At 46.3% G+C, this 22121-nt stretch overlaps 1 protein-coding gene across 2 annotated transcripts in view; it reads left to right on the plus strand.

Moving 5' to 3' along the window:
• Positions 1–22121, plus strand: part of LOC134611398 (prostaglandin reductase 1-like) — a 75948-nt gene that overhangs the window by 43407 nt on the left and 10420 nt on the right. For both annotated transcript variants that reach the window (XM_063455262.1, XM_063455260.1), the window contains exon 6: positions 6018–6135. In XM_063455262.1, the coding sequence (XP_063311332.1) occupies positions 6018–6135 (118 nt within the window). The remainder of the gene's footprint in view (positions 1–6017; positions 6136–22121) is intronic.

Below are 22121 nucleotides of genomic sequence, written 5' to 3' on the forward strand. Positions count from 1 at the left end.
TTCATTCTAACTGTATTTTGTTATTAATATATATATATATATATATATATCGGTAACAAAATACACTTAGAATGACATTCTATATATATCTATCTATATATAAAATACAAATAACCGCAAATATATATATATATATATATATATATATATATATATATATATATATATAGATAAATACATATAATTACATAAAAGATTACATTAGTATACACGTAGAATTGAAATACCTATAAATGCCTATATATTCAAATTCTACGTGTATATTTAAATAATCTTTTAACGTAATAATGTGATTTGTAATAATGTATAATGTAATTAAATTTGATTGACATGCCTGACAACACAGGGAGAAAGTGCAGAGAATTTAATTTGCAAGCACTATATTTGACCCTGTAACTCTCCAAGACACCATAAAACCTGTACATAGGGGGTACTGTTTTACTCGGGAGACTTCGCTGAACTCAAATATTAGTGTTTCAAACTGGTAAATTGTATTACAACGATGATATTTTAAGTAAAAGTGACGTTTTTTGCATTTTTTACAAGCGAACGGCACTTTTATGGTCTATATTATTGTTGTAATATGTTTTACTGTTTTAAAACACTAATATTTGTGTTTAGTGAAGTTTCCCGAGAATAACAGTACCCCCCATGTACAGGTTGTATGGTGTTTTGGAAAGTTAGAGAGTCACATATAAGGCTTGCATTTCATTTTTTTCACATTGAAATTTGCCAGATTGGTTATGTTGCCTTTGAGAGCGTATGGTAGCCCAGGAATGAGAATTACCCCCATGATGGCATACCATTTGCAAAAGTAGACAACCCGAGGTATTGCAAGTGGGGTATGTCCAGTCTTTCTTAGTAGCCACTTAGTCACAAACACTGGCCAAATATTCGTTTTTTGCTTTTTTCACACAAAAACAAATATGAACGCTAACTTTGGCCAGTGTTTGTGACTAAGTGGCTACTAAAAAAGACTAAACATACCCCACTTCAATACCTTGGCTTGTCTACTTTTTCAAATGCTATGCCATTATGTGGGTAATTCTTATTCCTGGCTACCACACCGTCTCAAAGGTAACATTACTAATCTGGAAAATTTCAATTTGAAAATTGAATGTTCTATATTTGACCCTGTAACTTTCCAAAACAACACAAAACCTGTTAATGGGGGGTACTGTTGTACTCGTGACACATCGCTGATTACAAATATGTGCATTTTTTTGCAGTAAAACCTAACAGTATTATGACATTCACAGTTAAAATGTCAGACGGAAATTTAAAAAAAAATCTTATTTTCTCACTTTTTTTACATTTTATTCATAATAAATTATGTTCCATATATGAATAGTTAATGATAAATTAAAGCCCTATTTCTCTTGAAAAAATGATATATAATAAGTGTGGGTGCATATAATTTGAAAGAGGGGAACTACGGGTGAACAGACATATAGCGCAAATTCTAGTTTTTGTTTACGTTTTGTTTTGATCAGAACGTGCACTATTGACTCCGTCCTGAAAGGGTTAAACTTAACTTTCCCTGGGGCTGCATGTGCTTACCCACATGTCAGGATAGTGGCAGTGCAAAAGTCTGGGTGCCAGATATACACCCCTGACCACCATCCCCAACACTCTGTCACAATGTTAAGATCCTTTAACCTTTCCTTGTAAGTTTTATCCTGTAATCCATGAACTGCTATGCTTATGTTCGGGTTAATCCAGCCTCTAGTGGCTGTCTCGTTGACAGCCGCTAGAGGCGCTTGCGTGCTTCTCACTGTGAAATCATAGTGAGAAGACGCCAGCGCCCATAGGAAAACATTGTGAATACTTTCCTATGAGACTGGCAGAATGCGCACATGACTCTTGCCGCGCATGCGCATTCAGCTGAGGAGGAGGAGAGACCCCTTCCACCCCCTACAGCCCGGCGGTCCTTTAACCATATTAAAAATACATCTCCTGTCTCTGTGAGCAGTAGCTCCAGGAAGACATCTCACAAGGCCGCTATTGTCCAGCTCCACACCTTTTATGATAGAATCCCCAAACAATGATCTGCAGATACCAGAGAACAGCCCCGAGAGAAATGGGTGGTTCAACTGGAGAGACCGGTCTGGAGAGAATGGGGGTTGATAATGGCTACCGGGTTTTATGGTGGGATAGTAGTACCCATGGCTAGCCGATGACGACCCGCCAGAGGGTGAGTACTATAATAGATCGGCCTATTGTGGGAGGCCTTTTAGGAGGAGACTGAGTTTGGAAGTACTGCGGTACCCCGATTCTGAGACATCCAGGCACTTAGGCGAGACGTCCTGGAACCCGATTTGTTCTACCTGGCCCTTATAGAGTTTGAGCTTGAACAGCATTACAGGCGACTGCTCGACGCGATACAGCAGCAGGTTCTAGAGACTGGGGACTTAATAGACTTCACACCCGAGGATGTTGGCCAGGTAGGTGTAGAGGAACCTGTGTTTCCCTTACCTGAATCACAGGGATACTGGGCAGCCGCTCCAGATCCCCAACCTCCTGGCATGGCAACCCAGGGAGCAGAGGTAGAGGTTGTCGGCCTCCCCCCTCAGCAGCAGATTGAGTTACTGGGAATAAAGACAGTCAGTCTCTCCCCAGCAGCGGTGTGCATTCCAGGGTGAGGAGAGTATCGTCCTTCCATCCCAGCGGCAGTGCGAGTTACAGGGATGAGAGACAGCCGGACTCTCTCCCAGCACCAGTACTTATTACAGGGAGTGGAGACAACCAATCCCCAACCCCATGTCAGAGTGGCCCCAGCCTCTCTGACTTTCCTGCAGTGGCTGAGAGAGATCCAGGGAGACAGGACAGTGGGCACGCATCGCCAGTGGCAGGTATATGCTTCAGTAGATGCAGAGGTCGGCTAGGTGAGTGATCCTCTTGCATGGGAAATTTTTTGGAGGTACCGATTTTGTGAGGACCTTGGTGGGCTGGGTGAACTGACTAACTTCGGAGAAAACTTGTCTGGGGTTTCCTGTATTGGTCTCCTTCCAAAGGGGGAGATATATGCTGGAAACTATCCTGGGCTAGATTTGTTATTAGTGTGTGTGGGTGTCACAATGGCCCCCTGAGAATGGAGTCATATGGGGATAGCTTTGAGTTTGGGAGAGGGGCCATGACAGATTTACTGGGAGCTCCATTTTCTCCACTTCCAAGTGCCTCTTATGTCTAAGTCACCCTGAGCTTATTAGGGGCACAGGGTGACCAGGAAGCCCAGTCTGGCCTGCCCAAACCAGACTTCCACGGTTATGATCAGTTATGAGGGCTCCATGCTTAAATATTTTGCCTGCTCTACTGTACTAATGAGGATTGCTACCAACTTGGTGGATTTGGCTATGGAGCCTGTGTAATGCCCTCTGTTGACAGCAAGAGCAATATGCACTACCTGAATAGGAGGATTAGTTAATTTGCATATTCAGCTAGATTTGCATATTGCTATTTCTGCAGGCAAAAGATATTTTATGTTGACTGTCTTTCCCACCCCTTTATAAATATGTCATTATGTTATTATAAGTTCCTGTATGTTGTCTGTGATTTGACTGTTTGTATTTTTATTGAGTTGTCACAGCAATCTTGAGGTAATAATCACATTAGAAAAGAAAAATAAAGTTTTGTTTGTCAGTTCATTTTGGAAATTGTGTCCTGTGTGGATTTGTAGGGATTCTAGTGGCAGAGTCTTCGGACCTGTTTGCTGGTTGCAGGGTTCCACTAGCCCTGGGATAAATCAAAAGAGCTAGGCCTGAGAGCTGCAGTTGCCCTTGTAAAGGCAATAACTATAATCACTGTAAGCAGAGCTGCAGCGGAATAGGCAGGAGGGACGATACCTGCCTGGAAGAAGGGCTGCAGCAGAAGAGGCAGAGGGAATGATGCCTGCCTGGAAGGAGAGCTTTGACCACTGGAAGCTGGACCCAGGTTGGAAAGCACCGGTGAGACCTCGGCCAAGCTGTGGCAGCTAGGGGCTGAAGTACTGATTGTGTCGTGGCGATAGCTAGGAAGTGTGTTTTGCGGAGGTACCCAGTCCTAATAGAAGGAATGAGATTCTGATTGAAGCTGGGGTGGGTCTGTCTAGAACTACAGTCAAATCCACTAAGCGGTAAACAGAGAGATGTTTTGCAAGTGCAGGAGGATAAATATCAAATGTAGAACATGAAAAAACAAGGGCAGCACTTCCTGTAATGTGAAATTGTGCATACAGTGCTACACAACTGTTTTATTGAGGGACACAGAGAAACACAAATGTTTCGGGTATTACCCTTATATCAATGCAAATGCCCTTGCATTGATATAAAGGTTTCTCCATGTCCCTCAATAAAATTGTTGTGTAGCACTTTGTGCACAATTTTGCATTCCAAGAAGTGCTGTCCTAGTTTTACTATTTCTGTTCAAAAGAATACTAAGTGAGAGCGGCTTGTACCCCCAAATGACTGTGCAGAAGGGGGTGCTCTGGCTCTACTTTCACACTCAGAGAGGGTGGAACACAACATAGGTGGGGTTGTTTCATGGTATATCTTCGCCTCTCTGTCAGTGTATCATGGTCAGAGAGGATGGAACACAACATAGGTGTGGTTATCATGGCATATCATGGTCTATCTGTTTGTGCAAGGGTCATCAAGTTTTTCTTTGGATTTAAGCCCCAGGTGTTTCTGGAACCAAGCAACGTCTCTGCCTATGAACAGCAAATAAATAAATATATATATATATATATATATATATATATATATATATATATACCGTATATACTCGAGTATAAGCCGAGTTTTTCAGCACATTTTTTGTGCTGAAAAACCCCAACTCGGCTTATACTCGAGTCAATAGTCTGCACTCATACACACACACTGCACTCATACACACACACTGCACTCATACACACACACTGCACTCATACACACACACTGCACTCATACACACACACTGCACTCATACACACACACACTGCATTCATATACACACTGCACTCATACACACACACTGCATTCATATACACACTGCATTCATATACACACTGCACTCATACACACACTGCACTCATACACACTGCATTCATACACACACACTGCATTCATACACACACACTGCACTCATACACACACTGCACTCATATACACACTGCATTCATACACACACTGCACTCATACACACACACACACTGCACTCATACACACACACACACTGCATTCAAACACACACTGCACTCATATACACACACTGCACTCATATACACACACTGCACTCATATACACACACTGCATTCATACACACACTGCATTCATACACACACTGCATTCATACACACACACTGCACTCATACACACACACTGCACTCATACACACACACTGCACTCATACACACACTGCACTCATACACACACTGCACTCATACACACACTGCACTCATACACACACTGCATTCATACACACACCCACTGCACTCCACTCATACACACACCCTGCACTCATATACACACACTGCATTCATATACACGCACACTGCATTCATACACACACTGCATTCATACACACACTGCATTCATACACACACTGCATTCATACACACACTGCATTCATACACACACTGCACTCATACACACACTGCACTCATACACACACACTGCACTCATACACACACACTGCACTCATACACACACACACTGCACTCATACACACACTGCACTCATACACACACTGCACTCATACACACACTGCACTCATACACACACACTGCACTCATACGCACACACTGCATTCATTATACACACACTGTAAATAAATATTCAATTAATATATTTTTTTTAGGATCTAATTTTATTTAGAAATTTACCAGTAGCTGCTGCATTTCCCACCCTAGTCTTATACTCGAGTCAATAAGTTTTCCCAGTTTTTTGGGGTAAAATTAGGGGCCTCGGCTTATATTCGGGTCGGCTTATACTCGAGTATATACGGTATATCTATATCTCATTGACCACGTTCTTCTTGAATGTACATATTTTTTTCCCCCTCAGTCTCACCGCATATATTGGCCTACTGGAAATCTGCAAAGCAAAACAAGGGGACGTTGTTCTTGTCAACTGTGCAGCTGGAGCTGTTGGTTCTGTAGTTGGACAAATTGCAAAGCTTAAGGTAAGTGAAAAATTGTCGGTAACATTACTTTAATTTTGTAGATAAATCTATATTTTGTTTTTTTTAACTGTTTTACCAGGGTTTTGTGTGGTTGCTGCATGCAGAGATTAGTGACACTTTAATATTTAATTATTTATTGCACTTCTTAAAGTAAACCTGCACCATTTTATTCACTTGGGATTTTTTGTTGTTGATTACTTTCATTTTGGTCACTCATTCTGTAGTGGTTATTCTATAACCCTCAGTAGAATTCTCATCGTTCTGAAAACTGTATTTAGACATTTTTATAAAATTATGTAAAGAACAGAATATTTTTCTTTTTTTAATTCATTTAAAAAAAATTATTATCTATTAACACTTTAAAGCGGCACTGTCATGCCGAATTCCGTTTTTTTTTTAACCCCCCCTCCCGCCTCAACTACATCCAATCGACCCCCTAGTCACCCCCAAATGCCCCTATGCCCCCCACATTACCTATTTTTTATTCTTTATTTTCTGCCCCGATCTATATTCAGGGCGCCGCCATCTTTGTGTGGGTAGGTGAAGTCCCTGTGGGACACGTCATCTACCCACACTAGACAGACTGTGAGATTCCCGCACATGCCCAGTGAAACAACTGGACATGCGAACGGGAATTTCACCTATTCATTCATTCATCAGACAGACGAATGAATGAATAGAAAAAATCAGACGAACAAACTAACACTGTGTATCAGTGTTCGTTTGTTTGTTCGGTTTATTACAAGGAGGGAGCTACCGGCGTGCAGCTCCCTCCTTGCAATATGTAAAGACAGAAGCGGCAGGGAGCAGTGCTCCCCACCACTTCATAAGCCCCCCAGGTCCCCTCCTCACTCTATGGGGGTCAATATGACCCCCATAATAGCACAAGGGAGATTAAAATCTCCCCAATGCCCCTACTCGCTATACCGCGAGTAGGGGCATGTCCACTAAACAGTGAGCAGCCTGTGGCTGCTCACTGTAAAAAAAAAAAAAAAGGGTAATAAGGGGGGGACGGGGGACCTACTGTCCTCCCCCGCCGGCCCCCACCCCTGGACGGCGGGTGGGGGCCATAATGGGAATGAGGGAGGACCTACTGTCCTCCCCTCAGGCCCCCACCCCTGGGCGGCGGGTGGGGGCCATAATAGTAATAAGGGGGGGGGGACCTACTGTCCTCCACCCCCCGGCCCCCACCCCTGGGCGGCGGGTGGGGGCCATAATAGTAATAGGTGGGGGGGGACCTACTGTCCTCCCCCCCCGGCCCCCACCCCTGGGCGGCGGGTGGGGGCCATAATAGTAATAAGGGGGGGGGACCTACTGTCCTCCACCCCCCGGCCCCCACCCCTGGGTGGCGGGTAGGGGCCATAATAGTAATAAGGGGGGGGACCTACTGTCCTCCAGCCCCCGGCCCCCACCCCTGGGCGGCGGGTGGGGGCCCTAATGGTAAAAGGGGGGGGGGGACCTACTGTCCTCCCCCCCGGCCCCCACCCCTGGGCGGCGGGTGGGGGCCATAACGATAATGGGGGGTGACCTACTGTCCTCCCCCCGCCCCCACCCCTGGGCGGCGGGTGGGGGCACTAAGTAAATTCCCCCCCCCCCATCAAGGTGACTAGGGGTGCCCAAGCCCCTAGTCACCCACCCCCCACCCAAATAAAAAATGCCCCTACCTACCCCCCTCACCCTAAAAAATAGTGAGGGGGGAATAAAATTGCTAACCTGTAAAGTAAAATTAAACTTACCATTCGACGTCTTCTTTTTTCTAAAATCTTCATTTTCAGCCCCAAAAAAGGCCAAATAAAAAACCATCATAGCCGTCGAACTAAAAATAAAATAAAAAACCCGAGCGCAAAAAAAAAACCTGACGAAAAAGAAAAAACCCGAGCGCACAAAAAAATAATCCATCTTCACCCATGGAGGGCTCCGCGCAGACTGAGCTCCGCAGGGCGGGGCAAGGCTTATAAAGCCTTGCCCCGCCCTGCAATTAGCCTAAGAACACTCTGATTGGTGGGTTTAAGCCAATCAGAGTGCTCTTTGTCATTTTACAAGCGTGGGAAAGTTCTTTGGAATTTTCCCACGCTTGTAAAATGACACAGAGCACTGTGATTGGATGGATTTCAAGCCATCCAATCACAGTGCTCTGTGTCATTTTACAAGCGTGGGAAAATTCCAAAGAACTTTCCCACGCTTGTAAAATGACACAGAGCACTGTGATTGGATGGATTTCAAGCCATCCAATCACAGTGCTCTGTGTCATTTTACAAGCGTGGGAAAATTCCAAAGAACTTTCCCACGCTTGTAAAATGACACAGAGCACTGTGATTGGATGGCTTGAAATCCATCCAATCACAGTGCTCTGTGTCATTTTACAAGCGTGGGAAAATTCCAAAGAACTTTCCCACGCTTGTAAAATGACACAGAGCACTGTGATTGGATGGATTTCAAGCCATCCAATCACAGTGCTCTGTGTCATTTTACAAGCGTGGGAAAATTCCAAAGAACTTTCCCACGCTTGTAAAATGACACAGAGCACTGTGATTGGATGGATTTCAAGCCATCCAATCACAGTACTCTGTGTCTTTTTACAAGCGTGGGAAAATTCCAAAGAACTTTCCCACGCTTGTAAAATGACAAAGAGCACTCTGATTGGCTTAAACCCACCAATCAGAGTGTTCTTAGGCTAATTGCAGGGCGGGGCAAGGCTTTATAAGCCTTGCCCCGCCCTGCGGAGCTCAGTCTGCGCGGAGCCCTCCATGGGTGAAGATGGATTATTTTTATGTGCGCTCGGGTTTTTTCTTTTTCGTCGGGTTTTTTTTTTTTTTTGCGCTCGGGTTTTTTATTTTATTTTTAGTTCGACGGCTATGATGGTTTTTTATTTGGCCTTTTTTGGGGCTGAAAATGAAGATTTTAGAAAAAAGAAGACGTCGAATGGTAAGTTTAATTTTACTTTACAGGTTAGCAATTTTATTCCCCCCTCACTATTTTTTAGGGTGAGGGGGGTAGGTAGGGGCATTATTTATTTGGGTGGGGGGTGGGTGACTAGGGGCTTGGGCACCCCTAGTCACCTTGATGGGGGGGGGGGGGGGGAATTTACTTAGTGCCCCCACCCGCCGCCCAGGGGTGGGGGCTGGGGGGGGGCAGTAGGCCCCCCCCCTCCTTATTACTATGATGGCCCCCACCCGCCGCCCAGGGGTGGGGGCCGGGGGGGGAGGACAGTAGGTCCCCCCCCTCTTATTACCATTATGGTCCCCACCCGCCGGCCAGGGGTGGGGGCCGGGGGGGAGGACAGTAGGTCCCCCCCCCCTACTACTATTATGGCCCCCTCCCGCCGCCCAGGGGTGGGAGCCGGGGGGGGGGGAGGACAGTAGGTCCCCCCCCCCTCTTATTACCATTATGGCCCCCACCCGCGGGCCAGGGGTGGGGGCCGGGGGGGAGGACAGTAGGTCCCCCCCCCTACTACTATTATGGCCCCCTCCCGCCGCCCAGGGGTGGGGGCCGGGGGGGGGGAGGACAGTAGGTCCCCCCCCCTCTTATTACCATTATGGCCCCCACCCGCGGGCCAGGGGTGGGGGCCGGGGGGGAGGACAGTAGGTCCCCCCCCTTTTACTACTATTATGGCCCCCTCCCGCCGCCCAGGGGTGGGGGCCGGGGGGGGGAGGACAGTAGGTCCCCCCCCCTCTTATTACCATTATGGCCCCCACCCGCGGGCCAGGGGTGGGGGCCGGGGGGGAGGACAGTAGGTCCCCCCCCCCTACTACTATTATGGCCCCCACCCCACCCGCGGTATAGCGAGTAGGGGCATATTATTTACTAATACCAAGTCATTTTTACTTAGTGTTAGTAAATTTGGCTGAAAGACCAATTTAGGTCTTTCAGCCTTTTAGTAGATAGCTCCCTGATACCGTGGGAATAAGGGAGTTATCTACTAAGCGGCTGCAAGATGCAGCCACAGCAATGAATAGGATCGGAGTTTCATTCATTTGAATGAAATTCCGATCCGAACAAAGTACCGAATTGCATCCTAACACCAATGGAGAAACAGTGCTCATTCTGTTAGGATGCAATTCGGCAGTTTTGCCGGCGTTCTGTCTAAGTGACAGGACGTTCGGCAATACTGACAGGAAGCATTGTGGGAACTGGGAGGAAAGCTAGGGATCATGGGAAAATTGCTCTGACCAGCGGAAATGAAGCACACTTTGCCCCTCCGCTGGTCAGAGCTGGTCAAGCGGAGGGATCCTTCATAAGACAGAGTCCCTACTTTGTCTTATGATTTTAAAGAAAACTAAAGACAGGAAGAAAAGAATAACAGATCCCGAGAGAGGGGGAGAAGAGGAAGAGATTGAGGAAAGGTAAGTTCGGCATGACGGTGCCGCTTTAATGATGTTAGGATGTGCATGTAGACCTTTAATTCCATACAGAACACTGCCACTGTGGTGATTCTAAGACTGCAGGGCGCTGATTCTCCCCAAGCTGATTGTCAAACAGGGTAGATCAAAACTAAGGGTGGGAGGAACTAATGATTTCGACCACTAAATCGTACCACTTAAAAAACTGTGTGTGTGTGTGTGTGTGTATATGTATATATATGTATATGGGGCCATTCCAGTAATGGAAATGAAATTGAGATTAAGTCATCTACCTTTAATAAGCAAAGTCGGTTGAGGTGTGCCGATACTGACATATGTGGTGGGCCTACCTTAGATAGAGTTGAATAGAGGGAGTGAAGGGTGGGCCAGCAGTACGTCTGGAACCAATCAGGTAAGTAGGGAAGGGGGGGGGGGGGGTGTCCCTTTTAAAAGTACATAGCCCCTTCCACAACTTCAGGCCCAGCCTTCCAATTTGTGTTCGGGGCAATTCCAGTAATGGAAATGAAATAGAGATTAAGTCATCTATCTTTAATAAGCAAAGTTGATTGAGGTGTGCCTATACCGATGTATGTGGTAGGCCTGTAAATAAGTAGGCAAAAGGAATACCAATCTTGCTCAAAAGATCTTTATTACGAAACCACATGGCATCATACCAACATATCTATGAGAACATCTTAACAAATGCGTTTATTTCCTGTATTGGTTGAGACATATAAACAGCATAGACTGACGACTTCCAGCGGCCTAAGGTTTTGATGACATCTACCTGAATGTCTTGGCTTGAGGCAGTGGATGCTGCCCCTATCCTGAATGAGTGCCCCTAATATTTGTTGGCGTTCACGCCGAGTCGTGTCAACAATAGTCGTGTGTGTGTGTATATGTACCATGAATTTAGACGTGGTGAGGGTAGCCCCTTGAAGGGACAGGAGAGGGAGTGAGGCGTGAGTGGGTACTGAAAGTAGGTATGCGTCAAAAACTTTCACCGAGCACCATGAATTGTCGGTGGGGTAGTAATGGATAAGAACGGTTTGACCTATCTGACTCGTCATAGTTGTGGGTAAGCTCAGAAGGTAATGGTCTTGTTGCTGTTAAGGTATGATGTGCGAAGGCAATTTTGACAATCGTGTTGCTCGTGATAGTGAACTCTCGTGGTTTGAGAAAGCCATAGAAAGCCAAGTATATGGCTGTTTTGATAATGGAGTTTGTATGTGGTTCAAAAGGTGCCGTATCCAGTAAGCCTGATATACGCTTGAACTGTTGTTTGTCTATAGGCAACTTACATTGTGCAGTAGGACCGTTTGCTTTGGATATACCTTTGAGAATGGTTTTGATAGGGTAGGATGTGAGGAAGCCTGACTTGTTGGGAAAAGTTTAAAACATGTGGTGTTGGATGCCAGTGAGGTATAACTAGATGGTGTTATGTGATCGCTTCAGTTTGAAGTGGCGAAAGCCACCAAGGTTGTAATGTCAAACCAGTTGGCCAGGTGGTGATCTGTCATGAACCGATTATACAAAACGAAAGCCCTGTCATATGCGTTATGCATGTTTTTTGAGAACGCCAGTTTTGCCAATTCTTTGCTATGACGTGCAAGTCTTCTAATTCATGATTAGATCTTGGAGCAGGGGAGCGGTCGTGGCTATTGGTGAGGCTGTCGGTAGGGACCTTCTGAATGCCTGAAGTTGAAGGCGAGATTACTGGTCAGCAGCCATGTTAAAAATGCCTGGTACATGGTAGCATACCAGAAACTGGTGACAGGCTGCCAACCACGTCAGTCTCCTAATAAATTTCATGATCATTAGGGGGAAGATCAGCCTTTGTTTATGACGTGGCAAATTGCCAAATTATCAGAAAAACATTGCACCGGTCTCCCTGCCCATAAATGGCCACATGTCACTGCTGCAGCTACTATGGGGTATACCTCAAAGAGTGCGGAGTTCTTGTAGAACCTTCAATCTGTCCACCTACCCCAGAGCCATTTGTTCCCGAAAATGCCCGCAAACCCAGTGGATGCTGCTGCGTCAGTCCAAATGGTGGGGGAGTCTACAGATACCTGAGGGAGGAACATGCTTCTTCCATTCCAACTTGCGAGAAACATATTCCACAGGTGTAGGTCTGCAGTGGCTTGCTGGTCAAGAGGGATACGGCTGTGGTCATCTGGGAATGTAGGGAGAAGGCCTTGAAATTAACAATCTGCCTTGTGGTATTATACGCATGGAAAAATTCAGTGAGCCAATCAGTGACTGCAGCTCTTTCCTGTTATATGAGCCTATGCGTAAGTAGTGGTCTATGGCCTGTCTGATATTGATGATTTTGTCCTGTGGTATGCTGGCTTCCATCGCTACTGAGTCGAGCTGTATTCCCAGGAACTGTATAACGGTGTCGGGTCCTTCTGTCTTTTTTGGAGATACTTGTACCCCTATTATGTCAAATAAGTGTACTGCTTATTGAGACTGCGTGTGGGGGATGTATTGTTCTCTACAAACAGAAAGTCATCCAGGTAATGGATGATGCTATGGCACCTGCTTGCATTTAAGAGCAGCCAACACAAGGTCAAAAATCTTTGAGCTACTCTTAGAGCCAAAAGTGAGCTACGTAAAAAAGTAATATCGGTCCTTCCATTTAATGCCATGCAGGTGCCATAGTGACGGATCGATGGGAAGTAGCTTGAAGGCGTTCACAATGTCGGTCTTGCTAAGCCAGGCGCCTACGCCCGCAGATATGATGGTGGATACTGCGTCGTCAATAGTAGCGTACTGTAGGGAGAATTCTTCAGAGGGGATAAGAGAATCAAGACTAGGAACCACAGAGGAATGTGGTGCAGAGAGGTCTATGATTAATCTCTGCTTATTTGTGTTATTCCTTGTGACCAAACCAATAGGTTTGGTTCTCCAGCTAGAGAAAGGGGGATCAGTGAATGGTCGTAGTACAAACCCTTGTTCTTGTTCAATCAGTAGCAATGTATCTACTGCGTCTGTGTCAGTCAAGGCAGACTGAAGATTGTTAGACTCCCAAATCCCTCCTGGCATGTAGATAAGACCCTTGGGAGAAACCCAAAAATAAATACTCAACTAGATGTTTAGATGGGTGGTAGGACAGTAGCCCCACCAGAACGTCAATATTAACTGAAGTTAGGTACGGTTTCATATGCATTTTATTAGGGCACATTGCTTTTGCGTGTGCCCTGAAACAATGCAAGCATACATGCAACAGACAACATGCACTATAAACGCAAGCCCCAACATTAAAGTTGTTACAAATTTGGGACTTGCCTAGATACACAATTGGGCGATCCAGTTTATCCCTCCCTTGTTTTTCTGCCATCGAGGTGCTTGGGATGGCAGTGGTTGGGATAGAGTCCAGTGTAACCTGGCAGAGGTTTGCAGTATGTGTAGTTGCTGCACATATTGCACAAGCTGGGGACCTAACCCCAGAAAAGTGTCTAAGGAACAGCTCTGTATCCAGTTGGCTTCAATCCATCATTGCACCTGTTGATGCCTTTGTTGCAAATGAACGGTGGTAGTCGTAGAAAGACGAACCACTGTATTTGTTGCCCAGGTCCACCAGCTTGTGCATATATAGGTCTAATTCCTTCCTTCTAGGTTGGTACACCGAACATAGCACATCCTTGTAAATCCCAAAGGCAATTATAAAGTCAGGGCTGGATAACTTTTTGTTCAGTCTTGGGTCTCTAGCCTTTAGGACCACCGAGATGTTGCTGTATGAGTAAGAGCGATTCTTTACGACATCCTGGGAGGCAAGACGAGATTAACGTCTTTGCTCTCCAGGATGTCGTTCTTGAGGTTCGCCGGTACCATGTGGGCCGGGTTAATGACCTGAGACCCCAGGTTGGGACTGAGAGGAGCCCGCAATTTCGGTTGTGGGAGGCTCTGGTGTTACAACGGGAAAGCTACAGGCTTCCAGTCTCTCCAGCCTATCATTAATCTGCCCCATGGAGGACACTAGCGAATCAATCATGGTAAGAAGGTTGGCGTTGCTCGTGCCACTCCTGCCTTCCCCCGTGTCTGTATTGTCAGTATTGACTTGCATCAGCCAAAAAAGTTCTGCTTTCCTGGCAGTAGCTGGAAAGGGGATGCTGCACCTGCGTAGTGCGGACGTGATGTGGGGGATAGTCCATGATATTATTGAAGATGGGCTACCGGTGTCCCCCTTGCATGTGGGGGTGGCGGTCCTGGCTGGAGTACTGGGGATTGACATGTCATCTCCATCTTCTGGTACCTGGGACATACTGAAATATATAGGAATCGTATGCTTTAGCCTAAGGACGTATACTTGTATTTTAGCTAATGCCGAAGAGGCGAAGACATTCGCTAGATTGGTGACAAGTGAGTCCCTACTAGTTGCCAAGTAGCTTAAGAGGATCTACCTATGGTTGGCGCGAGGGGGTAACCTGCGGTGTGTTGGCCTCTCGGGGAACGTATCAATCAAGTGGGGAGAAGTTGTGACAAGTGAGGCCCTTACTATGCAAAAAGCGAGGTGGCTAGCTATGTTTTGGCCCGTGGGGCGTATTACCTCTCTCGTGGAGGATGGGTGTTGGTCTTGCGGGACCTCTATCTACGGCAGAGAGTGCCTGGGCAAAATACCTAGATGGTTCTATTGTTGGTTCCTTATACCTTTACCCTTGAGTAATGGAGCGGGAGCAACGTACCTTTTGAACAATGTATGCTTGGTTCTGATCCTGGTGGACAACAGAAGAGATGGAAGGGGGCAAGTATGTATGTTTGTATGACACTCAAAACTGTTGAATATCTCCATCCGTAGTGCTTAAATCAACTATGGTCTAGCCACCTATGAGCCTTTAGCTGGCGTGTCAACTTGTCCTAGTTTGGACCATCAATCTCTGACCTCGATAAGCCAAGCTTGTCTAAGCTTGGAGCCGGAGTCTGTAACACATGTCAAAATAAGTTATAGTTGGTTACGTATGTTGTACCTTACGTACATTTATGCTCTTGATCACTGAGTTGCAGTAATACGTCTGAATAACGAAACGTATGACTGTTACAGATAATGCACGTACCAATTGGTAGGAACACCACACTCTTGACCTTTGTCTAGGTCTCCTAATCACGAAAGCACACCTAATCAAAATGACAAATACGGAGTTAACATCTACCGCTAAATGACACCCTCCTTCCCCCCCCCCCCCCCCCCACCTCCCCTGGGAAAATGCCAGTCAGCTATGATTTAAGACGCTTGTAACTGTTATCTAATGCATGTACCAGTCAGAAAGAAACAAAGCACTTCTTAAGCTCTGACTAGGTCTATAAACACGAAAGCAGACCTATAGATCAGAATTACAATTACAAATTAATTTTAAAATACAGTTAGTACGAAATTACGCATGTTTATATATTTTTTTTATCTATTTATTTTTTATTATTTTTTCAATTTGATTTTTTAACGTATTTATATATTTATTTATTTTTATTATATATAAATATATATGATGAAAATTATATATATTTAATCAATATCATTGTACGTGTATTTTGATAATATATATAATTATGTATATATTAATATTAAAATACACGTAGACAGTGTATGTATATTTATGTGTATGTGTGTATATGTGTATCTATATACTTAGATCATATATATAATATATATATGATCTAAGTATATATAATCTTATTTTTACACTGTTTTAACATTTTTATTTTTATTTTCAGGCAGCAGGGGGAGTACCTGTCATTACAGGCACTCCCCCTGCTGGCATTGACATGGACGGCTATGCCGTCCATGTGATCGCGGGGTCCTCGCAAGGACCTCACGATCACATGGCCCTGGGGGGCCGAAGAGGAAGGAGGGGGACTCCCTGGGCTCCCAGATAAGTCCCCCATACCGCAATCGCCGGCGTGGGATCGCTGTCGACCGGGTAAGTAGAAAAGATTGCAGGGCGTTCTATGCCGCCCTGCGGCGTTTAGAGCCACCAAAATGGGGACGGCATAGAACGCCCTGCGGTCTTAAGGGGTTAACCCCTTAAGGACCGCTGACGGTTCAGGACCGTCAGCGGTAAAACGTGCGTTTGGACCGCTGACGGTCCTGAACCGTCATAACGGTTTTGAGCAACTTACCTGATCGCCGTCGGTCCCACGGCGGCGATCAGCTCTCCTCCCGGTCCAGGGGGACTGCCTGTCTGCCCGGGCAGTCCCCCCTCAGCAGATCAGGACCCCACGGCCATGTGATCACTCGATCACATGACCGCAATAGGGGTCTGTGTATCTGCCTGCAGGGGGACTGTCTGTGCTGACAGGCAGTCTCCCTGCATCTGTAAAATCATAAAATAAAGTGTAAAAATAAAGAAATCAGTGTAAAAAAAAAAATATGTGTATATATATGATATATATATACATGTATTATATCTATATATACCTATATATAATATATGTATATATATCATATATATAATGTCACACTAAGTGTATTTTTATATTTATATATACGTATATTAATATAAAAATACACTTATATTTAAATTACACACGAATATATACAATATATATAATAACTATATATGGTATATATATATATTATTATAAAATACAAATAATATGTTAATAAAAATAAATAACAAAAAATAAAAATAATTTTTAATAATTAAAAAAAATTATATATATATATTCAATTTTATTCTAACAGTATTTTGATATTGATATATATATATTTATATCAAAATACACTTAGAATGTAATGATATATATATCTATGTATAAATAAATAAATAAAAATAATACGAAATATACATATGTCCACATACATAATTACATAAATAATTTCATAAATATACACGTAGACGTCAAATATATAAATATGTATATATATTAAAATTCTACGTTCATATTTATGTAATATTTTTACCTAATTAAGTAATTTTAATGATTGCAATTTGAGGGACCTGCCTGCCAACCCAGGCCAAAAGTCCAGATAATTTAATTTGCTAGCACTGTGTTTAACCCTGTAACTTTCTATGACACCCTAAATCCTGTACATGGGGGTACTGTTTTACTCGGGAGACTTCGCTGAACACAAATATTAGTGTTTCAAAACAGTAAAACATATCACAGCGATGATATTGTCAGTGAAAGTGAAGTTTTTTGCATTTTTCACACACAAACAGCTCTTTCACTGAGGATATTATTGCTGTGATATATTTTACTGTTCTGATACACTAATATTTGTGTTCAGCGAAGTCTCCTGAGTATAACAGTACCCCACATGTAGAGGTTTTATAGTGTTTGTGAAAGTTACAGGGTCAAATATAAGGCTTGATTTTACTTTTTTTTTTTTTTTAATTTGTCAGATTGGTTAGGTTGCCTTTGAGAGCGTATGGTAGCCAAGGAATGAGAATTAGCCCCATGATGGCATACCATTTGCGAAAGAAGACAACCCAAGGTATTGCAAATGGGGTATGTTCAGCCTTTTTTAGTAGCCACTTAGTCACAAACACTGGCCAAAGTTAGCGTTTTTTGCATTTGTAACACACAAACAAATATAAATGCTAACTTTGGCCAGTGTTTGTGACTAGGTGGCTACTAAAAAAGACTGGACATACCCCATTTTGAATACCCTGGGTTGTCTAATTTAAAAAATATGTACATGTTAGGTGTGTTTCGGGGATTTATGACAGATAACGGTGTAACAATGTCACTATTGATACATTTAAAATATATATATATTGAAACAGCAATTTCCTACTTGTATTTATAGGCCTATAACTTGCAAAAAAAAGCAATAAAGCATGTAAACACTGGGTGTTTTTAAACTCGGGACAAAATTTTGAACCTATTTAGCAGTTTTTTTCATTAGCTTTTGTAGATAAGTAAAAGATTTTTCAAGTAAAAGTCCAAAAATATGTTTTTTTGGTTTTTTTTCACCATATTTTATTATTATTTTTTTAATACAATATATGACATAATATAAATACTGGTATGTAAAGAAAGCCCTTCTTGTCGTGAAAAAAACAATATATGACTTGTATGGGAACCGTAAATGAGAGAGCGGAAAATGACAGCTAAACACAAACACCACAAAAGTGTTAAAACTGCTCTGGTCCTTAACGTACAAACATCGCAAAAACAGGCCGGTCCTTAAGGGGTTAAAGGTAGTTTTTTTCCCTCTGTTGTTATTTGGGTCCCTGGGGTGGAGTATTCGGAAGAGCAGGGTGGGCCGATTCTTCACCCACTGTCAGAGTGGCTGTGCATGAGTCCAGCCCAGGTTTTCTAAGGAGTTCTGGCTCACTGCATAACGAGGTCATTAGCCTCACCTGTAGGGGCAGTGAGCAGCTATATAACTGAAGTTAAAGCAGGGTGGAGGAGAAAGAAAGTGTTTTGTGGAGAAAGAAGGTTTGCTGCTATTTGTATCCTGTTACTTTTTAACAACAGAAAATAAACAGGCCAGAGGCCTTTTTGAAGCTAGACTTCGTCTTGACCTGGTTTTCTTACCCTAGAGCAGTGATGGCGAACCTTTTTGAGCCCGAGTGCCCAAACCGCAATACATGCCAAGTGCCAACACGGCAATTGCGTGTGTGTGTCTGTGGGGGGGTGCGTGTGTGGTGGGGGGGGTGCGTGTGTGTGTGGGGGGTGTGTGTGTGGGGGGGTGTGGGGGTGCGTGTGTGGGGGTGTTGTATGTGTGTGTGGGGGGGTGCGTGTGTGGGGGTGTTGTATGTGTGTGTGGGGGGTGCTGTGTGTGTGTGTGTGGGGGGGGGGGGGTGGTGTGTGTGTGTGTGTGTGTGTGTGTGTGTGTGTGTGTGTGTGTGGGGGGGGTGCTGTGTGTGTGTGTGTGTATGAGGGGTGCTGTGTGTGTGTGTGTGTATGAGGGGTGCTGTGTGTGTGTGTGTGTGTGTGTGTGTATGAGGGGTGCTGTGTGTGTGTGTGTATGAGGGGTGCTGTGTGTGTGTGTGTATGAGGGGTGCTGTGTGTGTGTGTGTATGAGGGGTGCTGTGTGTGTGTGTGTGTATGAGGGGTGCTGTGTGTGTGTGTGTGTATGAGGGGTGCTGTGTGTGTGTGTGTGTATGAGGGGTGCTGTGTGTGTGTGTGTATGAGGGGTGCTGTGTGTGTGTGTGTGGGGGGGTGCGCTGTGTGTGTGGGGGGGTGCGCTGTGTGTGTGGGGGGGTGCGCTGTGTGTGTGGGGGGTGCTGTGTGTGTGTGTGGGGGGGGGGTGCTGTGTGGGGGTGCTGTGTGTGTGTGGGGGTGCTGTGTGTGTGTGGGGGTGCTGTGTGTGTGTTTGGGGGGGTGCTGTGTGTGTGTTTGGGGGGGTGCTGTGTGTGTGTTTGGGGGGGTGCTGTGTGTGTGGGGGTGCTGTGTGTGTGGGGGTACTGTGTGTGTGGGGGTGCTGTGTGTGTGGGGGTGCTGTGTGTGTGTTTGGGGGGGTGCTGTGTGTGTGTTTGGGGGGTGCTGTGTGTGTGTTTGGGGGGGTGCTGTGTGTGTGTTTGGGGGGGTGCGCTGTGTGTGTGTTTGGGAGGGTGCTGTGTGTGTGTGTTTGGGGTGGTGCTGTGTGTGTGTGTTTGGGGGGGTGCTGTGTGTGTGTGTTTGGGGGGGTGCTGTGTGTGTGTGTTTGGGGGGGTGCTGTGTGTGTGTTTGGGGGGGTGCTGTGTGTGTGTTTGGGGGGGTGCTGTGTGTGTGTGTGTGTGTGAGGGGGGTGCTGTGGGGGGGTAGGGATACTGTGTGTGGGGGGCTAGGGGTGCTGTGGGGGGGTAGGGGTGCTGTGTGTGGGGGAAGGGGTGCTGTGTGTGGGGGGGGGGGTAGGGGTACTGCTGGGGGTGGTAGGGGTACTGCTGGGGGTGGTAGGGGTACTGCTGGGGGGGTAGGGTTACTACTGGGGGGGTAGGGGTACTGCTGGGGAAGGGTAGGGGTACTGCTGGGGGGGGTGCTGCTGGGGGGGTAGGGTGCTGCTGTGGGGGGTAGGGTGCTGCTGGGGGGGTGGGGTGGTGCTGCTGGGGGGTAGGGTGCTGCTGGGGGGGTGGGGTGGTGCTGTGGGGGGTAGGGTGGTGCTGTGGGGGGAAGGGTAGGGGTACTGCTGGGGAAGGGTAGGGGTACTGCTGGGGAAGGGTAGGGGTGCTGCTGGGGGGGTGGGGTGGTGCTGTGGGAGGTAGGGTGGTGCTGTGGGGGGTAGGGTGCTGCTGGGGGGGTGGGGTGGTGCTGCTGGGGGGTAGGGTGCTGCTGGGGGGGTGGGGTGGTGCTGCTGGGGGGTAGGGTGCTGCTGGGGGGGTGGGGTGGTGCTGTGGGGGGTAGGGTGGTGCTGTGGGGGGAAGGGTAGGGGTACTGCTGGGGGGGTAGGGGTACTGCTGGGGGGGGTGGTGCTGGGGGGGTGGGGTGGTGCTGGGGGGGTAGGGTGCTGCTGGGGGGGTAGGGTGCTGCTGGGGGGGGGGTGGTGCTGGGGGGGTAGGGTGCTGCTGGGGGGTGCTGCTGGGGGGGTGCTGCTGGGTGGGTGGAGTGGTGCTGCTGGGGGGGTGGGGTGGTGCTGTGGGGGGTAGGGTGCTGCTGGGTGGGTGGGTGGGGTGGTGCTGTGGGGGGTAGGGTGCTGCTGGGGGGGTAAGGGTACTTCGGGGGGGGGGGGTAGGGGTGCTGTGTATCCCCCCCCTCCCTCCCTCCTTCCTTCTTACCTTTAATGAAGTGGGGGGGGTGGACACAGCCATCCCTGGTGGTCCGGTGGTGGTACCGTCATCCCTGGCGGTCCGGTGGTGGCAGGCAGTGCTTCCGTGTCGGGAGGCAGGGGGAGGGATCTGTGATGCTGATACCCTGTCCTCCCGCGCGATGCTGTGTGGAGCGTTGCCATGGTAATGCTCGGCAACGCTCCACACAGCATCGCGCGGGAGGACAGGGGATCAGCATCACAGATCCCTCCCCCCTGCCTCCTGACATGGAAGCAGAGTAGGCGCCTGCCGTTTCGGGCAGGCAGGTGCCTACTCTGCAGTGATGACGGACCTGTGGCCGCGTGCCCACAGAGAGGGCACGGCGTGCCACAGGTTCGCCATCACTGCCCTAGAGGGCTGTGCAGTTGCCAAAAGATCCTGGACAAACACACAGGAAAGTAAGTTTGTCACAGTATGTATTTAGCAAATGCCAGACCTATAGTTTACAAATCAGAGAAAAAAACAGCACTAAGGGGGCTATTCAAAGATAGACAGTTTGCCAAAGATGCAAATATTGGTGACAAACGTTGGCATTTTAAAAAGAGAAATTGAAATGATGGCAGAAGAGGCTTCATGAGTGAACCTTCCCCTGCCATTGTTTTAATTCCATTTTGTGACGCTTTGGGCAGCATCACGTTCCCTCATCAGAGGTGGCTACATCGCCAGCTGGCCTGCCCTGAGCGAACGTGAATTCCAATTGATGCAGAGCACAAGCATAGTCCTCCCTGGCAATTATCGGAAGCACTTTGCAGTGCAATAGACCTTGTCAGCGTGCTCTCCCCAATGCTTCCGCTCACTTTGTGCCTCTGGCACATAACAAGCAATGTGCCATTTAATTTTTAGTAGTTGGTCTGGACCGAATTATTTTGTTGTGCAATTTTTTTTTCCAGTTACAAAAGTATGTGCTGGCTAAATTATTGTGCATATGTAAACCTGAAATAATGTAAAGATTTTTTTTTTCACAACCTTTTTC

Source organism: Pelobates fuscus, chromosome 5 (genome assembly GCF_036172605.1).
Source record: "Pelobates fuscus isolate aPelFus1 chromosome 5, aPelFus1.pri, whole genome shotgun sequence".
NCBI classification, from domain to species: domain Eukaryota; kingdom Metazoa; phylum Chordata; class Amphibia; order Anura; family Pelobatidae; genus Pelobates; species Pelobates fuscus.